The 27,043-nt window shown below is 44.9% G+C and overlaps 2 protein-coding genes across 2 annotated transcripts in view; one reads left to right on the top strand and one right to left on the bottom strand.

The window, feature by feature from the left end:
- Nucleotides 1-27,043, bottom strand: part of CHRNA5 (cholinergic receptor nicotinic alpha 5 subunit) — a 45,340-nt gene that overhangs the window by 3,595 nt on the left and 14,702 nt on the right. Inside the window, exons 2-4 of the mRNA XM_045067252.1 lie at nucleotides 7,128-7,279; nucleotides 2,675-2,719; nucleotides 1,333-1,442 (exon numbers count right to left, since the gene is read on the bottom strand). Coding sequence (XP_044923187.1) covers nucleotides 1,333-1,442; nucleotides 2,675-2,719; nucleotides 7,128-7,279 — 307 coding nt within the window. The remainder of the gene's footprint in view (nucleotides 1-1,332; nucleotides 1,443-2,674; nucleotides 2,720-7,127; nucleotides 7,280-27,043) is intronic.
- On the top strand, nucleotides 17,242-18,142 carry LOC123388129 (non-histone chromosomal protein HMG-17-like). The gene is made up of 2 exons (XM_045067331.1): nucleotides 17,242-17,341; nucleotides 17,847-18,142. Exons 1-2 carry the CDS (start codon nucleotides 17,242-17,244, stop codon nucleotides 18,140-18,142), a joined length of 396 nt encoding a protein of 131 aa, XP_044923266.1.

Below are 27,043 nucleotides of genomic sequence, written 5' to 3' on the forward strand. Positions count from 1 at the left end.
TGGGAGCCAAACTCCTTCCACATCCTCTCCAAGACTGGTGAGCCAGCTCGACTTCCCAACATCCTGATTCTTGAGAGGCTGAAAGATCTCACCTGACCTGTGAACTACAACTGGGCTATTTAAACAATCAGAGAGCAGCCAGAGCCCAACTCCATGTGCCTAGACTCCCCCACAGTGCTCTTCCCTCTGTCACAAACACTGGACGCCAGCCTGTGGGCCTCTCGAGCTCTGCCACCCCAGGAACTCACATCCTGGAGAAGTCAACTGACATAAGCTTTCTTTGAAATACTAGTTTCTTGTATCTTAAAACTCATGTGACGTTTGTTAGACTCATGCCTATGCAAACGTGTTTTCAGCTGCCTGGAGTACAGGACACTCCAGGGAGCTGTGTCCTGAGAAGGTACACCTTGTTCCCTCTTCACCTGCGGAGAAGCGAGCAAGGAAAGGGTGTCTAAAGACTGGTATTTTTGCATAGTGCTTGCTCTGACTTCGTGCCAAACGCCTTCTTGCAAATACCACAAAGTGTTTTAGGAGAAGCACAAATTTCCAGATTTGCCATGGGTGGTCCTAGAAAACCTGAAACTCGATCCCAGAATTATCCTTTCCCCCAGTGAGAACCATCCTGAAGACACAGTGAGGTAGGATGCCCGTGGAGATGGGTGGACTCAACGCCCCTCATCAAGGGATAATTCCAATGCAGTATTTAAGAAAATTAGAAGCAAAATTTATTTGAACATAAAGTAGAACTTCAACTATTTTTTTGAAAAAATAACCCCAAAATCTGGAAGGTGATCTGGCAGAATCGTAGTCTATTGAATCAGAGGGTAAGTCTGACGTCAGGCTGCCTCGTGGGAAGCCCACTCGGACACAGGCAAACTGTGGGGTCGTGGCCGAGGTTGTAATGCCGGTCCCCGTTTGTCCGTCAACAATGCACCCGAATGACAGTCGGGATCGATAAAGCACAGCGGCTCAGAGCACGCAGCCAGACACGGAGTGAGTCCACTGTACGTGTCAGCTACTGTGCACGTTGCCTCCAAGTGCAGGGATGATGGGGTTATTATAGGTAAACCCCCCACTTCCTTACACCTCCCTGGACTTCCCAGAAGCTCTACAAGTCTTAAAAACCAAAGAACACGTTCACGATCAGGAAACAATATACCAAGAAAAGGAGAGGACCCACAGAGCCTACGTGCAGGTTCACAAAAACATAGGATCAAGTCATTTGATCTTAGAGCTAAACAATGTTCCAAGAGAAGAAAAGTTACTAGTGCCTCATAAAAATACAAGTGTTTCCTTTTAAAAACACAAATTGGTATTTAGAATATAACTTACTTATCAAACAAAACAATGTCTGGAGTCCAGAGAGAGTCTGAAGGGACCCGTATAACTTTTATTCCTCCGTACTCCTCAGGATGCCATCTTAATTTCACGTCCGTCCACTCCTTCAGAACAAAGACAATGGCCTCAATTGCCAATTCCAATGACATCGACGGTCAAGAGTAGTAAAAGCTACACTTTTTACCAAATCTAGAAGTTCTAGACACAGAAAGCGTCTCTGCTCGCCACAGAGAACACTCAGCTCCACATCTTACTTGAGAGCATGGGAGCACAGCCCCTGGTCCTCATGCAACACAGGTGAGGCCCGTGCTCTGCTCGGCACCTCCTCCCCCGCCAGCGACCATGCTCAGGGCTACAGCCATGGGCATGTAAGAACCAGGTTTAGGCAGACTTTCTCTTTTCTAGCTCTATTGTCATTGGTTGGACTGGTCCCCCTGGATTTATTATACACTCCACAGATATAAAAACCTGTCCAACCTCCACAAAGTGACATTCTGGGATCATGTTAAGACTTGCATCCCCAAAAAAGGAGGCATGCCTTTTAGGAATTAGGGCCAGGGAACTGGTAGTCCATGTTATAATTAGGGATAATAAAGAAAGGCTGAAGGGAAGCAGCAGCTGAGGACGTAAGTCTGATGGCCCAGAAGACAAAGAAGTCCTTTCTACAAAGGGCTCTGTCTATAAGAGTAACTCATCCCCCATTCCCATCTCACTCCAAGTAAATACCATCATCCCGACACCAGCCCAGGTGCCTACTAAACGCCTCCCACTGCTTCTCTGACCTCTTCTATACATGCCTCCTTCCCCATGGCTCACTCATCCCTACCCATACTGGCTGGCTTGCTTCTCCTGAAACACCCCAGGCACACTCCAGCCACAGGGCCTTTGCACATGCTTGTTCCGCTCTGCCTGGGTCAGTTCTCCCCCAGATACTCATACGGCTTCTTTTTCTTCCTCCAGGTCTTGCTCAAACACTACATTCTTCTCAATGGTTTCCCCACCCATCCTATTTAAAAGTACATCCCCAAAGATCCCCTTGCCCCCTGTGAACCTTGTCAGCATTCGAGGCACAATACAGCTTCCTTGTTTCTTTCCTCCAACCAAAAGGAAGCTTCCTGATGGCCAGGACTTCTGTCTGTGTTGTTCACTGCTGTTTCCCTGGTGCCCACAACGGTGCCTGGCAGACAGCAACCGCTCCATGAGAACCCCATCGACCCCCACCCTCCTGCATCCTGCCCCGCCCCCAGAAACTCCCTGCTCGTGTTCCTCGGTGCTGTCAATCCTCTGGTCACAGCACCCGGGACCACTCAGGTGACCTTTTGCATTTCATACACACCTGTTTCAACCAGACATTTGTTGTCATTAACTGGTTTTTCTCATCCTAGAAAACAAAAATGTAAACAAGGCTGATTATTTCAAGTACAGAAACAATAATTCTAGAAATAAGAACTTTTATAGTTTTATACAAACACTCCTGTCCGTACAGTCCCTACATCCTGCTCATGGATGCCATTCTCTGGAAGAGCAGGGTCCTTTTTCAGCCTAACTGCACGTCATTCCCCTCAGGGTGCTCTGTACGTCAGGTACACCGCCATGGCACACCACCGGCATCTCCAACTGAACACACGGGCTCAAGTACGCTGTGACCTCAAAGCTGAGACACAGTCCAAGGAACAGGCACAGCATGACTTTACGTCCTTAGCGCTAAGAAAGGAAGAAGCTGACTGTGAATTATTGATAAAGCACACGGTGACCTCGGAAGTGCCACAATGCAGGGAGGGTAGTTCTGTGTCTCCGCTGAGCACAGCTCTGAACCTCCGAGGCACTGCCATGAGGACAAGACACTATGCTTGCTGCCCTGCATGCAACCTCATGAGCTCTCACCACCGGCTTTGCTAGAGAACTGAGTTCTTCAATACTTGTCACTCACACCTCCCTGATGTTGTTTCTTTGCTGAGACCAGCGTTTCACTGAATTCTCAAGGCCCAGCTAAAGTGACATTTCTTCCATTACATTTATGGAAACATCATGGAGCCGAATGGGCCCCTACAAGACCATCGTGATAATCGGCCACAGTATGCGGGATATAACACCAAGTGCAGAGACCCACACGGCAAGAGGCCATCCCTGGGCTCGGGAGAGGGGACAGGGTTTTAAATGGCTCATGTGCCTGGAGGGCATGCATTCCAACAGCAGCTGAGCACCCGGGAGAGAGGAGGAGTTTGGAGGAGGCACCTCCCTTGGGACAAAGACAGGGGTGAAGTCCCTCCCGTGGGAATAGCTACCAGGAAACACAGCAAGGCCATCCCTCCTGCACTCCTGTTCCAAAGGGCAGTTGTCCTTGATTAAAGCACTCGTGCTGGCAAGGACCTAGAGATTTCATCTACCGTAACCATTCACTCTGCAAGTACAGAAACCAGCGCAGCCAGGCCACTTGCCTAAACACCACCGACCGGTGGGAGAACTGATGTTAGAATTCAAAGCTCCTGAGTTTAAACCCTACCCTACCAGCTCCCCCGTGTGCCCCAGAGTCATACAGCATCCAGAGTAAGGGCTGGTCTCTGTGCCCAAAGTTCTAAACAGAAGCATTAACAGTTGGGAAAGTTCTGGTAAACCTATTACCTATGACCCTATAAAGCAATAGGTCATCTTTGAGAATCTAATGAAAATTATAGACCTTTTCCCCAGAATATGTGAACACACATAAATTTTGTACCATGGGCTAGGACCCAGTCAATACTTCATATCTTCAATACAGATAAAGGAATACCTAAGTTCACAACCAGCCCCAAATGCGGCTGTACAGCCCAACTTAAGGGGACCTAGTTGTCTCCCAAGCATGTCTCTTGTGTTCAGCACTATGCAGGATGTAAAAGACACAAACCCAAGCAAGGACAAGTGCAGGTGTCCTTGTCACCAGGACACAAGTGCCCGTTAGCTACACATAAGTTGAACAGAAAAGTTTCAGGGGCAATAGTTTTTTTGGTTGTTTTTTGTAAGATTTTCTTTATTTGACAGAGAGAGACCCAGCGAGAGAACACAAGCAGTGGGAGAGGGAGAAGCATGCTTCCTGGCGAGTAGGGAGCCCAATGCGGGGCTCGATGCCAGGACCCTGGGATCATGACTTGAGCCGAAGGCAGACCTTAATGACTGAGCCCCCCAGGCGCCCCGCAGGGGCAATCGTGTTCTAACCTGACTGTAAAATTAGCAACTGATGAGCCAGCCAACCTGGAGATTTCAGAAAGATGAGTGAGCGAGAACACATGGGGAAGAAGGCGGGAATCTGAGCGAACTTCTGGGAGGAATCCCCAAACGTGACCACAGACTGAGGGGGGCAGAGCTCAGCGATGGCAGGGACGTCTGTGCTCCATGTCCTCACCACACCTCCCCCAGCTCCTGTCCTCCTTCTGTCTTGTCATCGTCATCACTGACCTTACGTGTTCTGGGCTCTTCTCTCAGGAGACAGCTCTTCCCCCAGCTTCCCTGCTTGGCTCATCCTTTCTTCCACCGCCTCCTCCAGATGCTCCTCAAGGATGGCCCCTCCAGCTTCCCCTGCTCGCATGAACACGCATCAGTCCCACATTTTTTGACACTCGGCCCTGGGCCAGGCCGTCCCTGAGCCTCCTGTCTCCTCACAGAGCCGGGCTTGACTTCCCAAGGGCCTCGGGAACATTTTCTTTTGAACAACCACAAGCACCTGCTATTGGAGTGGGACACACCATCTCCTCTGCCTGCCGCAGAGCGACGGGTTCAACCTTTCAGCCCTGTTCTTCCTCGTCACCACATAGACCTCACAACCTGCCACCTCCCACTCTGCTCAGTGTTCCAGTCCGGCGACTCCTGCCACCCGGCCTCCACGGGCCTCCCAAGCTTCTCGTCGCCTTCAGTCCTCAAGACCACATATTTAGCCATCCTCTGGCTCTTCTAAAGCACAACTTCGACCACACCTGTGGCCGTCACATCTGTCATCCGCATAGCCCCTACCGTGCGCCAGGCACTGTGCTGGGCTCTGGGACGGACCCAAGGAATGAAGCTCAACGGGCTTTGAGGGCACCACCCAGAGTGCACGAGCGCCAGCCACCGTGATGGCCACTTGTCAAGAGCAGAGGGCAATGGCAACAGAGGGGACGGTCTTAGGAACTCTGGAAAGATTCCACCACGGGTCAAATAAATTTGGCCTTGAAGGATGAGCGACTTGTTCCAAGAGGCAATAGAAAACTGGCAGGGGGCACAGCACTGTGGCATGTAGGCAACCCCGAGACCCATCAGGCCATCCCAGGGTGGCTCCCAACATTAACCCTTTGATTTCAACAGCTGGACAAATAGGTTCCTGGTCGCTTCTGAGCCCGTGACCACACTGCTCCGTGTTACTTTCCTCTCTGCATGTGCAATCCCGCACTCACCACAAGGCCGGCCCCAGTGCCCCCTCCTCCATCCTGCTTTCTGTGACAATCTGATTAAAACCCGAGTTCCCAGATTTTTGTGGCCAGTAATGCTGTGTCCTATAGTGACTCCACTTACTTGCTCACAGTCCCAACTAGAAAGAGAGGTCTTTGAGAGCAAGCCCTGCTCACCCTCCTACTTCTCTGTTGTATTTATATTTAAAATCCCCAAGGAGAGGGCCAAGCACACAACACAGTCCATATTCACTGATCTTTCTGGAGGCACTTAAAGTGACATATATCAACAGACTTTTTAAAAAATGTGTACTCTGTGGGGCACCTGGGTGGCTCAGTCAGTTAGATGTCTGCCTTCAGCTCAGGTCATGATCCGGGGGATCTGGGATCGAGCCCTGCATGGGGCTCCCTGCTCAGCGGGGGGCCTGCTTCTCCCTTTTTCTCCCCTGTTTGTGTTCCCTCTCTCACTGTCTCTCTGTCAAATAAACAAACAAATCCTTAAAATAAATAAATAATAAAATTTTGGGGGGGGGGGGAAACAGGAGGAAAAAAGGCCTTCCTTATGTCAAAATAACCCAATTTTAAAACATACACACAGGAAAAACTTGCAAGAAATACAGCAAAATGTTACCACTGGTCATCTCTGGGTCACAGAATCACAGTCAGTTTTTATTTCCCCATCTGAATGTGTTCACACTTTCCAAACTCTCAACAAAAATTATGCATTGCTTCTCTAATTAGGAAATAAAGGCACACCTATAAATGTTGGTGTACATTCTTTCTCTCATGCACACACACACACACGGACTATTCTGGGAACACAGCAGGGAAATTATTATTGACTGACATGATCAGAACAAGAAGAAACTAATTTAAAAATTAGTGTGAATTTTTTCCTTTAAGTAGAAAGTATCTCCTGACAATAAAAACAAGTTACAATGGAACAGATACTCCCTGGGTGTCATATGGGAAAGTCTCAGATAGGTTTTAAGTGTGATACTGAAACAATGATCTGCTGAGAACCCCTCTGGTCCCCAAAATCTACAAATCTACTCTTGGACTTTCTCCTCTTTAAAATGTTGACTTTTTAAAATCGTATTTTTAAACACATGTAATGAGAATCTCCCATATAAAAGGTTTACTATCCTTGAACTTATTAAAAACAGGCCCATTAAAATGAGCAATAAATGACTTGTAAACGATACGGTATTAGAGAAACAGTGCATTCCTAGGCCTCTCGCGCAGTAGTTCTTCCTCCCTGCTGCATTCCTTCAGGGGTATGACTGTCCCGTCCACCTTTGCCATCCCCGTGGCCTCACATGGTGCCTGGGCCCCCACAATGCCCTCAGGAAGCCCATATGAAATGAAGTATGTCATGATATGCACACCTACCACATCCACTAACTGAGATATCGCAAGGCCAAACTTTATTTTTATTTTGTCATTCAGGTGCTCCACGGGACGGACCCATCTTTCGTAGTCTTGAAACAAATCCTTAAACAAATTGTCTTCATGTTTCGCAGCAAAGGATGGTTCAGGTAATCCTGTATAAAAATGTTTAAAAGTTAGTGTATTCACTTGTCTCCCACCAAACACCCTTACTTCAAAGAACATTTGGCTTTTTCAAGGAACCAACCTATCATTTAGACTGTTAACAGAGCTTTTACAGGAAAATATTAATACAGATGTTTATGATCAATATAGGACACTGTGGTTCAGATACATTTCTAGTTAAATCAGATTACTCACATGGAAATGTGCTGAGTTCCCTAGGAAACACTCACTACTTAATACAGAGTATTTTAACAAAAGCTTTTAAGCTTTTAAATAAGTTACTGGAGCTAAAGGGGTTGCTTGTCATAAAATTCAAAACATAGGAAATAGGGGCGCCTGGTGGCTCAGTGGGTTAAGGCCTCTGCCTTCAGCTCAGGTCATGATCTCAGGGTCCTGGGATCGAGCCCCGCATCAGGCTCTCTGCTCAGCAGGGAGCCTGCTTCCCCCCCTCCTCTCTCTCTACCTGCCTCTCTGCCTGCCTATGATCTCTGTCAAATAAATAAAAATAAAAAATCTTTTAAAAAAAAACTAGGAAATAGATACTTTGAAGTTTATTTATATCAACTGTAAATGTAAAACAAACAAGTTTTAACTTACATGATTTTAATATAAAACATATAAACATTGAATGAATTATTCAGATTTGTCATACTTTGTTTGCTATATGTTTATATAAAAGTAGCTTACGGCCTAATACTTTAAAAAGAGAGAGAGAGAGAGAGAAAGGAAAGAGAGAGAACAAAATTTTAAACATTTTCAACACTAGCCACAGACTCGTTAGATGTACAGGTCACGGTCATGTTTCTATTTCTACTGAATTTACCTAAGCCTCTCTGAAGAAATGAGAGATTTCGGTGTAATATAGGTCAGAGTCTCTGTTATGGATATGTCAGAGGTGTGAAATTCAAGCATGACATTTACTAGGACTCATGATTTTACAAAGAAAAAGCATTTACTTGAACCAAACCATCACTGGCTTATTTATCATTAAGCACGCACGCAGAGATTTATAGTAGCTGGTGATGGTCCTTCTCCAACCTAAATGGTCTGACAGAAAATTAGAGCTTTCATGTTTAAAAGCCGTTAATTTTAGAGCTTCATGTTAAAATAGCATTACCAAACCATTTCTCCTCTCCTAATCCTGTTTAAAATCTTAGCCTCCGAAATACCAAGTTTGTTTAAAAAATAAAAATAACAAACAGAATGTATTTTAATAGCATCTAAGAACCTTTTGCCTTAGGGAAAAAGATACTAGCTTGAATTGCCATCTCAAATCTTGTTTGAAAGAAAGTAGAGTATAAGTTGATAAATTAATTCTAACATTCTACTTAATGATAATCCTTAAGGTACTGCCTTGTAGGAACGCCTGGGTGGCTCAGTCAGTTGAAGGTCTACCTTCAGCTCAGGTCATGATCCCAGGGTCCTGGGATTGAGCCCCAGCTTTGGGCTCCCTGCTTGGCAGGAAGTCTGCTTCCCCCTCACCCTCTGCCTGCTGCTCCCCCTGCTTGTGTTCCCTCTCTCACTGTCTCTCTCTCTCTCTGTCAAATAAATAAATAAAATCTTTATAAAAATATATTTTAAAAAAGATACTGCCTTGTAAATATCTTTATAGTACATCCAATATCAGAAATACCATTTCCTTGACACAATTTTATAGAAACGGGAAGTGCTAAAGTCAGTGCTATTTTTTAAAAGTTTATTTATTTATTTATTTATTTGACAGAGAGACTTATTTTATTTATTTGACAGAGATCACAAGTAGGCAGAGAGGCAGGCAGGGGTGGGTGGGGAGCGGGCTCCCTGCTGAGCAGAGAGCCCAATGCGGGGCTCCATCCCAGGACCCTGAGATCATGACCTGAGCTGAAGGCAGAGGTTTAACCCACTGAGCCACCCAGGGGCCCCTGTCAGGGCTATTTTAGCATAAAACCTTAATCATGCATTCAAATTCTACTTAGAGAATTTTTAGCTGGTTCTAAATGTGTCAAGTTTTTGCTGCTCATAAACCTCAGAATGTTTAGAGGAGAAGACCCAGTGCATTCCCCTCACTTCACAGTGAGGCTGTGGGACTGGAAAGGCCGCTGCTGCAGAGCTAGTTCAGGGAAGAGCCCTGAGGGGCACCAGGGCCCCTCCACCTCTTGCTCTTTCCACCCTAACATTGGCATCTGTGCCAGCTTCAGGGAAGTGCTCATTCAGTGCCACATGCCCTGCGCCCTCCAGCCCTGCTGGCATGTGCTCGTTCCTTCAACAAACAGTTCTAGCCGCATGCCCAGAACCGGGAGCACAGGGATAAACAGGGACAGTCCGCCAGGAAGACTGACCGGTGTGTACGGTACTATGAAACTCTCTGGAAGCTGATCAAACCAGAATATTCCTTTTTAGAAGTTGCCCTGAATAGTTAACATTTGCTCATGTATTTCTACTCAAAATAAATAATTTAAATCAGTTGCTTTCAACCTCAGTTCCTTGGAATCCCAGAGCATTTATTTCTCATACTTTTTTTCATGCCATTTTTGACTGAGATTGTGTGCTACTTAACATGCGCTATTCTGTGTTGCTTTCCAGTTTTGTCACGTAAGTCTGGGGTCTCCAAAGAAACCTAAACCTCTAGAAGACAGAAATCATTTCTACGCTCTGGCAACTTCTACAGCCCTAACTAGGTATAATGCTGATCATGATAGTTACTTAATATGTTTTAGTTTTCTTCCCTTCCTGACTTAAAAAAAGAGGGAACTGGCAGAAAACATTTGCAGACCATTTATCTGACAAGGGGTGTATATCTAGAATATACCAATGACCTTTTCAAGTCAATCATAAAAAGACCCAATAACCCAATTTTAAAATGGGTAAGGGATCTGAACATTTCTCTGAAGAAGAGCCAACGAGTGTCTGAAAACATATTCAACAACTTTATCCATCAGAAAAACGCCAACCAAAACTACAATGAAGGCACCTGGCTGGCTGTCGGTATGACGTGTGACCATTGATCTTGGGGTCATGAATTCAAGCCCCAAGTTGACTGTAGAGACTACTTAAAAATAAATAAAATATATTTTTTAAAAAACCTACAATGAGTTACCATTCCACACCCAGGAACATGCCTATAATCAAAATCAAAGATTAACTAGTGTCGGTAAGGATGTGGAGAAACTGGGACCCTCATACACTCCTGGTGGGAATGGAAAGTGGTGTGGCTGCCTTGGAAAACATCTGTCCATTCCTCAGAGAGTTAACTACAGGGCTGTGATAGTCCTGGCAATTCCATTCTCGGTACACACCCAAGAGAAATGCAAACAGCCATCCACACAAAACTTGCACACAAATGTTCACAGCAGCCAAAAGGTAGAAACCGCCCAGATGCCCATCAAAGGATAAATGGAGAGATGAAATGTGGAATACCCAAAGGAATATTAATTCGCCACTAAAATGAATGAATGAATGAATGAATGGTGCAGGCTGGAACGTGGGCGAACCTTTTCAATAACACGCTATGTAAAGAAGCCAGTCCCAAAGACTGTGAATTATATGATTCCACTTCCGTGAACACTCCAGAACAGGCAAACCTAGAGATAGAGTGAGGCAGATTGGTGATTGCCTGGGGAGAGAGCGGGTATGGGGGAGGAGGGAGATCATGTTCAAATACCATGTTCAGTGACAGCAGCACTAGCCTGAATATACTAAAATTCTCGGGATCATGCACTTTAAGTAGGTGAGTCATATGGTGTGTGAATGGCGTCTTGATAACGCTGTCACTAAAAGGAGAATGTCTTTATGATGGAGCTCACACAAGGAGCTACGTGGGCAACACAGCTCTGATCACCGCTGAGAAAATGTGACAAACAGTGTGGATATAACTGTAGAAAAATGTTATCTGAATAGTCACCCCACAACTGTTCCCTTGCAAATAACAAAGATAAAACGAAGTAGGCAATGCTGCCACATTTATGTTCCTTGTTTCTTTGTAATGTTTTATATGTTTCCTAGTAACAGTCTATTTTTTTTTAATTAAGACTTCATTCCTCACAACAAATACTAGTGAATTCTACCAATCATTCAAAGAATTATTACCAATCCTTCTCCAACTTTCAAGTTCTTCCAAAAATAGAAGAGGAAGAAACACTTCCGAACTCATTCTATGAGACCAACATTAGCCTGAAACCAAAACCAGACAAGGATGCCGCAGGAAAGAGAATCACAGGCCAATATCCCTGACAAGCACAGATGAGATAATCCTCAGCTACACAGCAGCAAACCAAATCACCAACACAATAAAGGATCATTCAACATGATCAAGTGAGATTTACTCCAGGGATGTGAGGACAATCTAACACCCACCCAGCAGTCAGTGGGATACACCACATTAACAAGGTGAAGGGTAAAAATCACATGATCATCTCAATGAATGCAGAAAAACACTTGACTGACATCAATATCCATTGATGACAAAGACTTCCAACAAAGTGGACACCGAGGAAATCCACCTCCACATCATGAAGGCCATGTATGACAAGCCCACAGCTAATGCCATACACAACAGTGAAAAGCTTTCCAGGACCAGGAATACGATACAGATGCTCACTGTCACCACTTTTATTCAACGTAGTACTGGAAGTCCACGCCAGAATAATGAAGCAAGAATAAGAAATAAAACGTGTCCTGGGACACCTGAGTGGCTCAGTCAGGTAAGTATGTGACTCTTGATTTTGGCTCAAGTCATAATCTCAGGGTCCTGGGATCGAGCCCCCATGTAGAGCTCTGTGCTCAGTGGGGAGTCTGCTTGAGATTCTCTCTCCACCCCCTCCCTGTCTCATGCTCACTCTCTATCTAATAAACACATCTTTAAAAAAAAGAAGAAGAAGAAGAAGAAGAAGAAGAAGAAGAAGAAGAAGAAGAAAGAAAAGGTATCTAAATCAGAAAGGAAGACATAAAACTGTCACTACTTACAGATGACCTGATGTTATATATAGAAAACCCTAAAGACTCCATCAAAAAATGGTTAAACAAATTCAAAAAGTTGCAGAATACAAAGTCAATATACAAAAATCTGTTACATTTCGGTACACTAATAATGAACCATCAAAAAGAGAAATTAAGTAAATAATCTCATTTACAATTTCATTAACTTATAAGGTTATAAATTTAACCAAGGAAGTTAAAGACCTGCACACTGAAAACTGTAAGATATTATTGAAGAAGTTGAAGATGAGGGATGCCTGGGTGGCTCGGTTGGACGACTGCCTTCAGCTCGGGTCATGATCCCGGAGTTCCAGGATGGAATCCCGCATCGGGCTCCTACCTCCACAGGGAGTCTGCTTCTCTCTCTGACCTTCTCCTCGTGCATGCTCTCTCTCATTGTCTCTCTCTCAAATAAATAAATAAAATCTTTCAAAAAAAAAATTGAAGATGATACAAATAAATGGGAAGATATTCCATGCCCATGGCTTATAAGAATCAGTATTGTTGAAATATCCAAATTACCCAAAGCGACCTACAGATTCAGTACAATCCCTATCAAAATTCCAAAGGCATTTTTCACAGAATTAGAATAAACAACCCTAAAACGTGTGTGAAACCACAAAACATTCTGAATAGCCAAAGTAATCTTGAGAAAGAGCAAAAAAGTTGGAAATATTACACTACTTCATTTCAAATTGCATTACAAAACTATAGTAAAATATAATCAAAACAGAGTGGTGTTGGTGTAAAAACAGAGATCAGTGGAACAGAAAATACAGCACAGAAATAAATACATGCATATATGATCAATTAATTTATGACAAAGGAGCCAAGAATACACAATGGGGAAAGGACAGTTGGTCATAAATCACATGTGGAGAACTGGACAGCCACATCCAGAAGGAGGATGCTGGACCACTATCTTACACCACACGCAAACCTAACTCAGAACTGATTGAAGATATGAACAGAAGACCTGAAACCATAAAATCCTAAAAGAAGACACAGTAAACTCCTTGCCATTGATCTCAGTAATGATCTTATGCATTCAACACCAAAACCAAAGGCAACAAAAGCAAAAATAAATAAATGGGACTATATCAAAGTAAAAAGCTCCTGCACAGCAAAGGAAACCATCAACAAAATGAAGAGACAGGGGCACCTGGTGGCTTAGCCGGTTAAGCATCTGACTCTTGGTTTTGGCTCAGGTCATGATCTTGGAGTCGTGAGATCGAGCCCCACAGTGGGGACCACACTCAGTGCAGAGCCTGCATGGAATTCTCTCTCTCCCTCTGCCCCTCCCTGCTAAAATAAATAAATATATCTTTTTAAAAGAATAAAAGAATAACTACTGAATGGGAGAAAATATCTGCAAATCATATATCTGATAAGGGGTTAATATCCAAAATATATAAGGAAGTCCTACAACTCACTAGTGAAACAATCCAGTTTTAAATGGACAGAGAATAGGAACAGACTTTTTCCCAAAGAAGACATACAGATGGCCAAGAGGTACATGAAAAGATGGTCACCATCACTGATTATCAGGGAACTGCAAGTTGAAACCACACTGAGGCATTACCTCACACCCATCAGAATGGCTCTTATAAAAAGAAGTCAAGAAAAAACGAGTGTTGGCAAGGATGTGGAGGTAGGGGAACCCTTGTGCACAGTTGCAGCACTGTGGAAAAATTAGTGCAGCCACTGTGGAAAACAGCATGGGGGACCCTCAAGAAATGAAAAGTAGAAATGCCCTAGAACTCCACTTCGGGCATTTATCTGAAGAAAATGAAAAACACTAACTCAACACTAACCCAACTCAACTCAGAAGAAGGAAATCTTGCCGTTTATGACAACACAAATGGACCTGGAGGGAATTATACTAAGTCAATGACAGACCATGAGTGATCTCACTTACATATGGAATATTTATTTTCAAAAGCTCGCAAACACAGGGAACAGGTAGCTGGTTGGCAGAGGCAAGAGGGGAACAGGTGGGCAAAGTGGGTAAAGGGGATCAAAAGGCCCAAAACTTCGGTTGTAAAATAGACTTCATGGTGATGTAATACACAGTGAGTACAGGGTAATAGTGTGCTGAATATTTGCAAGTTGCTAAGAAAGTAGATCTTGAAATTTCTCATCAGAAGAAAAAGAATTTAAAGAAGAAAACTATAAGTATATGTGTAAAGATATTAACTAGACCTACTGTGATGATCACAAAAATAATGTAAAAACCACTTTTAAGAGACTATTTTGTAGAGTGATTCAAGGTTCACAGCAAACTTGAGGGGAAGGTATAGAGATTTTCTATAGACTCCCTGTTCCCCATCAATAGCCCTGATGACAGTGGTACACTTATGTCCATGGATGAACCCAAAGTCCATAATTTACACAATGTTTCACCCCCAGCGTAATGTATTCTCTGTATGGGCAAATGTGTAAGGACATGTACCCACCAGCACGGGACCATCCTCGGGGGTCTCACTGCCCTCAGCATGCTGGCGCTGTGGCCCTTCATGGCTCCCCGCCCACCACAACCCCGGCAACCATTCATCTGTCTACTGTCGCCACAGTTGCGTCTTAAAGTCTGTTTTTGAGAACTACCTTGATAAACAGAAAATGACATTGGCTACAGTGTAAATGTCGGTGCCCCCTAAAATTCATGCTGAGCTTCTAAGCTCCCTGGGTGATGGGATCAGTAGGAGGCCTCAGTCCTGAGCGCATGAGAGCGAGGCGCTCACGCACGGAGCTAGCAGCTTATGAAGAAGCCTGCGGACCGAGCCCCCAGCTGCTTCTGCCATGTGGGCAGACCGGGCCAGGAAGAGGGCCCTTCCCAGCCACGGGGACCCTCGTCTCAGACTTCCAGCCTCCCAAGAGTCTGTTGTTGCCAAGCCACCCTGGCGGCCGTAAGTCGTTCCGCAGCCCAAGCGACTGGAGACCACGTGTGAGGACTGAACAGTCGCCGCACTGTTCTGCGGCATCAGTGGCGAACGCGCGGGCATCTTTCACAAGTGAAGAGGCTAGAGTGTGAGAGGCTCTCATCGGCCCAGGATCACACAGCAAAGGGCTGGGAGGCCGACCTGCAACTATTTGAAGCCAGATTAATCTCCAAACCCCGGGTTTTTCCTCCTCAAGTGATTCCACCTCCATAGGGTAAGCATGGGTTAGCAGAACTCTACCACTCAAGTAGGCTTCTGGAGGTCATGGAAAGGGAGAGGAGGGGAGTCTTTATGTGTTTAAATGTTAAGCACTAACATACGTACTGATAGAGAGAAACATCTCTTTTCCTTGTCACAGATATGATCCCACCAGGGAGAGGCCTTCCTAAAGTCTGCAGTCCCGGGATCTGATGAAGAAGAACCCTACTGCTCTCAAATGTGGGGAGTAGAGACGTAAAGTATTACTGCCTTTTTGAAAAATACCCTTGTCATATTTTACCCTTGCAAAATTTATCAAAAAGTATATATTCCCTTGGTCCGCCAACCCCACGCCCCACTCCCATAACAATACAGGCACCGACACGTTAGGGCACCCTGGTAAGGATGGTGGCCTCTGTACACATGCTAGCACATATCTGGGAACCACAGAGCCAAAGAGAGAGGGTCACATCCATGACACCCGTGACACAGTCACTCCATGGTGTACAGAGGTGCCAAGACTGCTTGACAGGGAAAGGCCAGTTTCTTCAACAAACAGTGTTGGGAAAACAGGATACCCACACACAAGAGAAGTTGACCCCTAATTGCCCCCCATGCCATATACAAAAATCAACTCAAAAATGGATTTCAAATGTGAGAACTCAAACCGGACAGCCCTGGGAAGAAGACAGGGCAAAAGCTTCCTGACACTGTGCTCTGTGATTTCTTGGTTTTATGACAACAAAAACATGAGCAACAAAATCAGAAATGGACAGATGGGAATACCTCTAACTCAAAAACTTGTCTGCATGGGTAGGGGGTAAGCCTGCTAGTGCCCAAGGGGACACACTTGTAACAAGCCATAAGTAAGCCATGCAGATCCAAAGCACAGTGTGAAGCTTAGAGAAAACAGTACTGCCCGGTAATTACATGATGTGAGCATCACTGCTACAATGGCCGCCCCATTACCATATAGAAATGCCTCAAAGCATCATACTGCACACCTTCAACTTATGCAATGGCACATGTCAAATTCATTCAATAAAAATAAATACCTTTTCAAATTTTAGAAATTAAACATCAGAGGACACAATCAACAGGGAGAAAAGGCAACCTAGGGAATGGGAGAAAATATGTACATATCATATGTCCCATAAGGGGTTAATATCTAAAATAGAAAACAAGTTAACAGCAACAAAAACCAAATAATCCAATTTTTTAAAAATGGGCAAATAGACATTTCTCCGAAGATGACATTAAAGGGGCACCTGGGTGGCTCAGTGGGTTAAAGCCTCTGACTTTGGCTCAGGTCATGATCCCAGGGTCCCGGGATTAAGCCCTGTGTCGGGCTCTCTGCTCAGCAGGGAGCCTGCTTCTTCCTCTCCCTCTGCCTGCCTCTGCCTGTTTGTGATCTCTGTCAAATAAATAAATAATCTTTTTTAAAAATGGCATTAAAATGGCAGCAAGCATGTGAGAAGACGCTCACCATCACTGCTCATCAGACAAATGTGAGTCCGAATCACCAGGTGTCACCCACACCCGGTAGGATGGCTACTAGTGAAAAGTAAACAACCCGAAAATGTGTTGCAGGGAATGTGGAGAAGTTGGAGCCCTTGTGCCCTGTCAGGGGAAGGTGAAATGATGCAGTGATGTGGAAAACAGTGCAGAGTTTTCTCAAAAAATTAAAAACAGAATTACGATATCGTCCACAAATCCCACTTCTGGGCATACACCTCAAAGAAGGGAGAGCAGGGTCTGGAGAGGTGTTTGCACACCCACGTGTGCAGCAGCATCATTCTCAACAGCCAAGACATGGAGGGGCTCAGATGTCCCCCTGCAGATGAAGACGCACAGAACGGGGGATGCACGGCCTGGAACATCACTCAGCCTCCACCAGGAAGGACACTCCGACACCTGCGACGACGTGGACGAGGCCCGAGGACATTGTGCTCAGGGAAATAGGCCAGTCACAAAGACAAACTCAGACGAGGTCTCTTGAGTGGTCAACTCACCGAGAAGGAAGTAGAATGTGGTGATGGGAGCAAGGAGGGGGCAGCGGGAGAGTTTCTGTTCCACGGGTAGAGAGCTTCAGTGGAAGATAAAAACAAAAGTTCCGGGAGATGTGTGCCACAACTATGTGAGTACACTTAACACTCACTACTGAACCACACACTTAAAAATGGTCATCATGGGGACGCCTGGGTGGCTCAGTCAGTCAAACAGCTGCCTTAGGCTCAGGTCATGATCTCAGGATCCTGGGATCAAGTCCCACGTTGGGCTCCCCACTCAGCAGGGAGCCTGCTTCTCCCTCTGTCCCTCTCCCAACCCCCTGCATGTGCACTCTCTGTCCCTGAAATAAATAAATAAAATCTTTTTAAAAAGTGGTTATAGGGAGCAGTGTGAAGAAGAGACGAGAATGACCCGTGGACCGGCCAAAGCCCGCGCGGCGCTGCATCCCCGCATCCAGTGCTTACGTCCCGCCGCCGTCGCCACCATCCCGGGAGAAAGGCCGAGGGGGATGCTAAAGGAGATAAAGCCAAGGTGAAGGACGAGCCACACAGAAGATCTGCAAAGTTATCTGCTAAACCTGCTCCTCCAAAGCCAGAGCCCAAGTCTAAAAAGGCCCCAGCAAAGGGAGAGAAGGTACCCAAAGGGACAAAGGGGAAAGCTGACGCCAGCAAGGATGGGAATAACCATGCAGAAAACGGAGACGCCAAAACAGACCGGGCACAGAAAGCCAGAGGTGCTGGAGATGCCAAGTGAAGGGTGTGCATCTTGGATAACTGTGTACTTCCGGTGACTATACAGTTTGAAATACCATTTTTATCAAGTTTTATAAAAACGCAGAGTTTTGTTTTACTTTTTTTTTTAAGCTATGTTGTTAGCACACAGAACACTTCATTGTTGTTTTGGGGAAGGGCATATGTCACTAATAGAATGTTTCTAAGGCTAGATGGACACAAGGGGAAAAACACCTTTCCCTCCTAGTTTTGAGAAACTTCCTCTTGGCTCCCAGGAGGAGGGGTTCCTTGACATTGACACACATGAGCCGCCTGGGCACAAATCCCTTGGTGGTGTGGAAAAAACTAAAATTCAGTTTTTATGTCCTCCTCTCCCTCTCTGCCTTCAACATAGACTTGACTCCCTTAAACCCAGAGATCTGTTGGAACCTGACCCCCAAGACATGGTTCCCAGTATGTCAGGCAATCTGGACTTGACTAAGTGTCACCACTGAGATGGCATCCCTCAAAAGAGTTCCTTTTTTAGCTCATGGATCTTCAGATGGATAATCCTGCCATTTTCATTTCATTTCCTGAAAGTCAGGGTCGGCTTGTGAAAAGTTGTTAAACAACATGCTAAATGTGAACTGCCCGCCCTCACTCTAAACCTCCCTGCTCCGAGCATCACATGAAGACTGCACTGGGTTTCATAGAGGCTTTCTGATTGTGGTAGTCCATTGAAGAAGGGAGTTTGAAAGCTGTTGTATACTGTTAATGATCGTCTGCCCATGTCCTGCCTGAAATACCATGATTGTTTATGAAAAGTATCTTTAATAAAGCTGGATGCAGTTTGAAAAAAAAAAAGGTTATGGGGGCCCCTGGGTGGCTCAGCGGGTTAAGCCTCTGCCTTCAGCTCAGGTCATGATCTCAGGGTCTTGGGATCGAGCCCTGCATCAGGCTCTCTGCTCAGCAGGAAGACTGCTTCTCCCTCTCTCTTCTTGCCTCTCTGCCTACTTGTGATTTCTCTCTGTCAAATAAATTTTTAAAATCTCTTAAACAATTATTTTTTAAAACTCTAATTGAGGGGCGCCTGGGTGGCTCAGTGGGTTGAGCCGCTGCCTTCGGCTCAGGTCATGGTCTCGGGGTCCTGGGATCGAGTCCCGTATCGGGCTCTCTGCTCGGCGGGGAGCCTGCTTCCTCCTCTCTCTCTCTCTGCCTGCCTCTCTGCCTGCTTGTGATCTCTCTCTGTCAAATAAATAAATAAAATCTTTAAAAAATAAAAAAAATTAAAAAAAACTCTAATTGAAACTATCACATCTAAACTTTCAAACAACAAAAAAGGAAGTTTGTAATAAGTCACATCAAATAAAAACCTGATGAGACACAACCAAAAGCTTATAGGGATTTCCATGCGGTACTGGTAAAGGGAAAAAAGAAACTACAAAAAACTCTATTTTTGTAAAACAATCAAAGATTGAATTTATTTAGCTGTATGATTATATGCGGCAAAGAAAACAGCTACATGTACGAGATGACCACGCCATAGCTCATGACTAAGGTCCAATTCTTCAGTAAAAACACTATTTCACTTTTATCCTAATAAATAATTTCTAACATTTACCAAAAATTTGCACTTGGCCTGCGTGGAGAGCACATATTAATTGTGGGCAAGTTTAAGAAACCTGTAGCTTGTCTGGAGAGTGTGGCTGCTTGAGAATTACTGTTTAAATTTGGTGTATTTGCCCTCCCCATCACTTCTGTCTACCTCCTTTTCTGACCTTGACTCCTTTTTGTCAAGGGGGAAGAGCACATTCTGCCCTTCAAATGCCCAGCTCTGCCTATTCAAGATACGACTGGGTCAGTGTGCTCGGCTACCTGCAAACGCTTGAAGTCAGAAAATGGCATTGTCAGTATCACAAGGAAACGAACCTCTCAAATCCCCCAAGTTGAAGGACTGGGGTGAGCACCTGCCCCCTGGAACATCAGGGTGTCTCAGGGTGGAAAAGCACAGGCTAACCCCCCCCCCCGGTGCCCGTTTTGTCCCGAGGCGGCTGAGGGACACAGTCGGTGCCTGTGACACGCTCTTATTCTCAGCTCCGTACTCTGTCCCGCACTGACCCAGTCAGGAAGCACATGGTCTCCACCAGCTGCTCCCTGCGAGTGGGACAGTGTGTGGACGGGCACCCCAGGGCCACCCCAATTACTCGCCCAGCAATGCCCCCCGCCACAGCCCGCAGAGCGATTCTCAACAGACTCTTCTGATCCACGCCAGAGCTCACAAAGCAATCCAAACTAAAATGAACAGCTCTTCTTCCCAATAACAAAATGTACCACGAAGAAGCTAGAAGACGATTCGTGCTGTACGTTCATGGTTTTGTCGGACCAAAAAGCAAATTATCAGAACACACACGGACAGTAACAGTCCCCACGTGGCGTGCTATTAACATGACATCCAATGTGTCACTTGATGAAGGGGTTTTGTTATTAGTCATTTCTGTTTTCTCTTCACACAGAATAATTTTGTTCCTGGATTTGCGAATTCTTACCTGCAGCAGACATTAAACCCAATCTTGTCACATAGAATTAATCCAACTTGGACTGATGTCTCTGGCATCTTGGTCTCTCTCTGACTTTGGTAACAAAATTTATAAATTTCATACTATGAAGTATTATGTTTATTCAAGGAAATAACTAGTTCACTGTCTTTTGAAAATGTCACAAGTGTGTTCTGGGCTGCCGTTGTTTGACGAAGTCTCACAATAAAATAACCGCAGGCGCTGGGGAACGGATTCCTGAGAGGGTGAGACCTGATTTCCAGGTGATGGTGGTTTTGCTTTCCATCTTTGGGAGCACACGTGACGCCGCTGTATTAGCAGACTGATGGATCACAACACATGCAGACTTAGACTGCATATGCACACATATTTATGGCAAAATTCTGAATTGTACATTACTAGTCACTGTCACTCTTTTAGCCACAGGTCTTTTTTATAGAATGGGATAAAAGCAACACGACAGTAATAAAAAAGTAAAATAAGCCAATGTCAATTAATCATTAAATCATGTTATAATTATATTATGTCATATATTAAATATTAAATTTTATTTAATTTTTATTAAATCATATTAAATAGTGTGATGATTAATTTATTAATCATTAAATTATTGTATATTAAATATATATATTAAAGTATATTAAAGTAAATAAGTATATTAAAGTACATTAAAGTAAAGTATATTAAATCATGTAATTAAATCATTAAATCAATTAATTAAATCATGTGACAGCTAGCTGAACTTTGTACCATTAACATGTCAGCTAAGACACTCGATTTATTCCGAGCACATTCTTTTGAAGGTAAATATTAAGAACACAATGGGACTTCCAAAGGGGATGAAAAAACATAACTAATCTTACATTTCTAGTTTGCAAACAGTATGCAAAACAATGTAATTCCAGTGCTGGCCACCTACAGATCTGAGAGACACTTGAAGTTTTCAGGACACATTTTCAGAATGTGTCCCACAGATGGTCTTTCAAAACTGCTGGCACAGACACATTCAACCCCTGCTTTCACAGAGATTTTCTGTTTGAAGGTACCCAACAATCACTTTTAGAAATTTTTTAGGAGGCTTGTAAAACTGCACTCAGCAATGGAGATCCTAGAAATTCTATTCTGGTTCTCCACATATTTATCCCAGAGAATCCTCAAAAGGTCATTTCCAAAGGCACTGGAACTAAAGTGAACCTAAGAAAAGACTGCTCATGGGGCATCCGAATCTCCCACACAGTCCCCGCCTCTTGTTCTACACCCGAAGGTCCCAACTCTCAGCGACAAGGGACATTTCCCATTCAAGTCATTTAGTGCAACCACACGTAGTTTCAAATACATGTAACCCTGCTCCTTAATTTCAGCACGGTGATGAGGGAGGACACTGCAAAGCTGAGAACCTTCACCTGAGAGCTCGGCACCACTCAATCACCGGATAACCTCTGTTGGCCACAATTATCTGGTCTCTGTGAAACACGGACATAGTAAAAGGGACCACAAACTCCACATGGACAAAACCAAACTCATGACCTTCACCATAATGGTCCCTGACAGTACTGCCCACTGCAGCCAGTGGGTCTACCGTGTGCCTCGTTACAATTTTGAAACCTGAGTCATCTTGCAAATCCTTTCTCCCTCTCCCGCACAGCCAATCCATCAGGAAAGTGTTGGGCTTACCTCTAAATATTTCCAAATCGATCCATTCCCTACCCCCAAGACTGCCACCAACCTAGCACGAGCTGTCTGCTCCTCTCCTCAGGGTGAGAGCAAGCCTCCTGCCCCAAGCAGGCTCCGCGTCGTTTCTCAGTCCCCTCCCGTCGGTTCTCTGTGTGGATACCCAAGCCATCTCTCCAAACACAGATGCAGTGGTACTCCCTTGCTTAAAACTCCTCTATAGCTTTCCTTGTGGAAGACAGACTGAATCCTTAAGGTCAAATACTGCCCAGCTTCTTCTGGTATGACTGTCCTCTTTGCTCTCTGCTCCAGCCATACTGATAGCTCAGCTTCTCAAGCCCACCGCACAGTTCCCTCCAACAAGGAGCGCTCCTCTACCCTGCCAGAGATGATCTCCCCTCCTCACCTCCCCTCCTCCTGCTCAGCCTCAGATCCCAGCTCAGGCATCACTTCCTCAAGGCTCTTCCCCACTCCCCAAAGTCTCCACTGGGTTCCTCTGTATAAACCGTGTTCCTTACCTGCCGTGCAATGGTACAATCTTGGCTATATTTGATCCAGGTCTGTCTTCCCCACTGTGGTGTAGACCAAAGGCAGGGGGTGTCTTGTTCACATGACCCCGGCACCTAACAACACGCTGGCACAACTCAGTGTGTGGAGCAGATGAAGGAATAAATGGGTCGGCACCCTGCGACAAGTCCTATTTATCTCTAATGATTCAGAATTTTGTCACCAGTTGTGAAGACACTGTCACAGGGATGCAAGAGTTTACTCCTAAGGACTCAAGTCACCAGAAACAGCCTCTTGAAGTTAGAGATCCCACAACCACTGCCTGCACATCAACTGGTTTTGACTAAAACTCCCCCAATAGCCCAACAAAGGTCATCGCCCTGCAGAGGACTCTGGGTGGTGGAACCCAGCAACAGCAGGTGGCGCGAGGGGTCGCATGGGATGCTCTCAACACAGCCACAGCGCAGTGACAGCTCAATGAGAAGCTTTCCTCAAGTCTGTATCCTCTAAAGCTAATAGTAATAATTAGAAAGTCAACCTGTGAAAAGTATCTCAGAAAAACAAAGGGAGCAAAGCAGTGGAGCTTGTTCTAAAAATAGAGTAAGATCCAGACTAAACGCAAATGGGACAATCCTTCCAAAGTAAAGATACACCTAGCAAGGGGGAGACAAAACTGAATACCTAAAAGGTACAAATACGGATAATGCCATGAACATTTTGAAGGATTTAAATTTGGGTTTTACAAATTCCATTTTAACTCTGAATATCATTGCTCTAGAATTGTCTCATGTTGGGAGGAATTAGGAGAATGTGTTACGAAAAACCTTCACTTTCACAATGACTTCACTAAATAGTGAAACCACATACATTTTCCAAAAATGTAACCTTGCTCCTCAATCTTTAGAATGATGAATAGGACACAGAACTACAAAGCTGAGAGCCTTAATCTGAGCACTGGCACTAATTAGCTGTTAGCTTTCATACGCCACAACTTCTAATCTATATGAATAAGGGTATCTGTTGGCAGATGTCTAAAATTGTGAAGTGTATGGCAAAAAAGACTCATCAACTCATTATTCTTATTTTGTGTATATGCATTTTTACATTATAAAACATTAATAAAAGAATACCTTCAGCTTTGATGTCTCGCTGCTACACGGATAGAGTGAAACACAAAGTACGTTATTTTACTAGGTCAGACAGTGCCAACAGTAGCTTAAAATGTTTTTTTAAGGGGCACCTGGCTGGCTCGGTCCATAGGGCATGCAACTCTTGATCTCAGGATTGTGACTTCAAGCCCCACATTGGGTGTGAGGATTATTTAAAAATAAATTTTAAATTTTAAAAATAAGTAACATTTTTTTAAGGCCTTCTCCACTAAAGTCAGCACACAGCCAAAAAGATAGCTAAGGATTTTAAAAATCTTATCTAGGAAGATAAGATGCAATAGGGCCCTTTACTGGCATTCCTCCAAGAAGAAACAGGATTTTCCTATCAAAAAGATAAGGATTTTCTTATCAAAAAGTGAACCAATGGTGTTCTAAAACGAATGACAAGTATTAGCAGTCTTTTGTCAATTCTCACCTTAAGACAAATTAACAGACAACATCTGCCATAATTTTAGCTATCATCCGCAAATTCTTAAATCTTCAGCATCTGCCCCAACCTGGGTATATTAGAGCCTAACGTGGGGTATCTAGTTAAATTCCTTCACTAGCTCAGCCAACATTGAGTGGCTGTTTAATGTGTCAGCGTCCATGCTGGGCACTAACAGTACAGGAGAAAGCACCAGTGCCTGCTTCCTGGGGTACACATGTCCATATTTACTTTCCCTTATATCACAATTGTGAGGTTTGTGGTGTGCGGACAACACCTCACACTGAACAGCAGTCCCCAATACCGTCAGGTGCACAACCTGCCTATTTGACCATGGCAGCAGTCCTGGAGTCTGACCCGCGAGTTCCTGGCTCTGTGACATGGGCATTTGGGGCTCGGTCATTGTCATGGGGGCTGTCCTGTGCACTACAAGTTTGGCAGCCTCCCTGGCTTCTCCGCACCATGTGACAGCCAAAAATGTCTCCAGTTGTTGCCAAATGCCCCGCATTGGGGGTAGGATGGGGGTTGCAAAACTACCCCAGGCTGAGAACCACTGGTCTAACCTGAGTAGCAGCGGTAGAACTAGGACCCAGGATCATTTTTGTTTTTTCTCAAAATAATACTTAAATTACAAAAGTAATACATGGGGGTGCCTGGGTGGCTCAGTGGGTTAAAGCCTCTGCCTTCGGCTCAGGTCGTGGTCCCAGGGTCCTGGGATCAAGCCCCGCATCAGGCTCTCTGCTCAGCAGGGAGCCTGCTTCCCCCTCTCTCTCTGCCTGCCTCTGCCTGCTTGTAGTAATACATGATCATTGCCAGGATTCAAACCAGAAGCACATTACGAGTAGGAATTCTCCTTCCCCTCTCCCTTCCTCCAAAGGTAACTGCTGTGAAGTTCAACGTATAGACATTTTTAAATGCACACACACAAAGAGCAAATGTCTTCCTCTTCGTAAGTTCTGTGACCGCTGTTTGCACGCCATCCTATACGTCAGTATAAGCCTATCCTTCCCCACTCTTCCTTCACATGGTGCGAAGTGGCCTGAGTTATGAGTCTATTATAGTTTAAGCTTTTACCGTTGACGGGCAATCATACAGCCTTCAACCCCGGGTTATTTCTAACCAGGCTACCATGGGGAAAATGCTGTGTCAGCATCCTGCTACATCTATTTTCCACACTTATACAAGGATTTCTATGCCACTGACCTAGAACTGCTGAGTCAAGGGTATACATGTTTTAAATTTTGCTGGGTACTGCCTAGAGCCCCCCTTTCTTCGTCACCGGCTGCCACAAGGATGAAATAAGAGAATGCCCCCAATGAGGCTTGCAGAAGTGACCTACAGTGTGTTATGCATCCCCAGTCTGTGACTAAGGCATTACTGGGGCAGTCAATCCACTCTTCCAAGTCTCCTGGTATTGTTTAATTCAGCAGAAAGTGACTTATATTCCGTTTTTCAAAAGAATCTTCTCTGCAGCCATTCTCAGAGGGTTATTTTAAGCAACAGCAAGATCAAGCACTGAACATAATCAATTATTTTGCAGAGGAGAAGAAATGTGTTCTGTATCCAACATTCTCAATGTGACAAATGAGTCTGCTTACCGATCACTATTTTAAGGGTTCCGGATAAAATGCAGGGGATTTTTTTCACTCCAGGATTTTCATTACATGTTCTATTGATTCTGAGAACAAAAGAACAGGACAACATTTCTCTGTAAGTGGTAAGCTTTAATAACCCTAACCTAACCTATTTCCGGGACTCTCAGAACACCTGTAGTAAGAAAACGACCTCCAGCCATGCTGAATTTAGGTCCAGTCAATAGTTCTCAAGAAGGGGCACCTTCCCACACAAAAGACAGATTGAGCATCAGCAGATCCAAGCTCGCAGTCTGAATTTAATACCATTAACCTCTCAGCAGGCCAAGAGGGCTCTCTGGAGCTAGAACGTTCACAGCACCCTAACTCAAAACACCCAGTGGGACACAAGGTTGCCTCCGTTCGCGACCGTTGGGTGAACTTGGTAAGATTCTGGCAAACATCACCCTTAGAGTTGTTGGATTATAAATGAACACTAGGGCTGGAAGGACAGGCAGAAAAGGAAAGGAAGCTGTGATTTGTGGGGATGGAGGGACGGAACTTGTTCTCTGAGTTTCCATCGGTCTTACATTGTTGGGCTAGAGTGCACTCAAAGTTCACTACTATTTCTGTAATTATTGCCGTTGGCTCCTCTTGAAAATTCACCCAACTGATATGAACGAGCGGATGTCTACAAGCGTGCGGTTCAGTGTGGAGCTCCGACAGCAGCATTCGCATGCCTGAGCACCTGTTAGAAACTCGGAATCTCGAGCCGGCCTCCCACTGCTGCACCAGCATCTGCGTCCTCACAACACCCCTGCGGGTTCCAGGGCACACGGTTTGGGAAGCTGCAGTCTGTAAGACTGACAGTAGTGACGCTCCAGGGGCAGGAGTGAGGGGAACAGCACAGTCCCTTAAGGCACATCTGACTCCGTCTGGAGAGTTTTGGGTGGGTACTACAGGCATCGTGGATAGAGGCCAGAAATGCCACCAAAAGATTTACAATCCACAGGACAGTGTTCCATAACAAAGATTTATCCAGCC

This window comes from Mustela putorius, unplaced genomic scaffold (genome assembly GCF_011764305.1).
Source record: "Mustela putorius furo isolate JIRA1106 unplaced genomic scaffold, ASM1176430v1.1 tig00003875_pilon_pilon_pilon, whole genome shotgun sequence".
Classification (NCBI taxonomy): domain Eukaryota; kingdom Metazoa; phylum Chordata; class Mammalia; order Carnivora; family Mustelidae; genus Mustela; species Mustela putorius.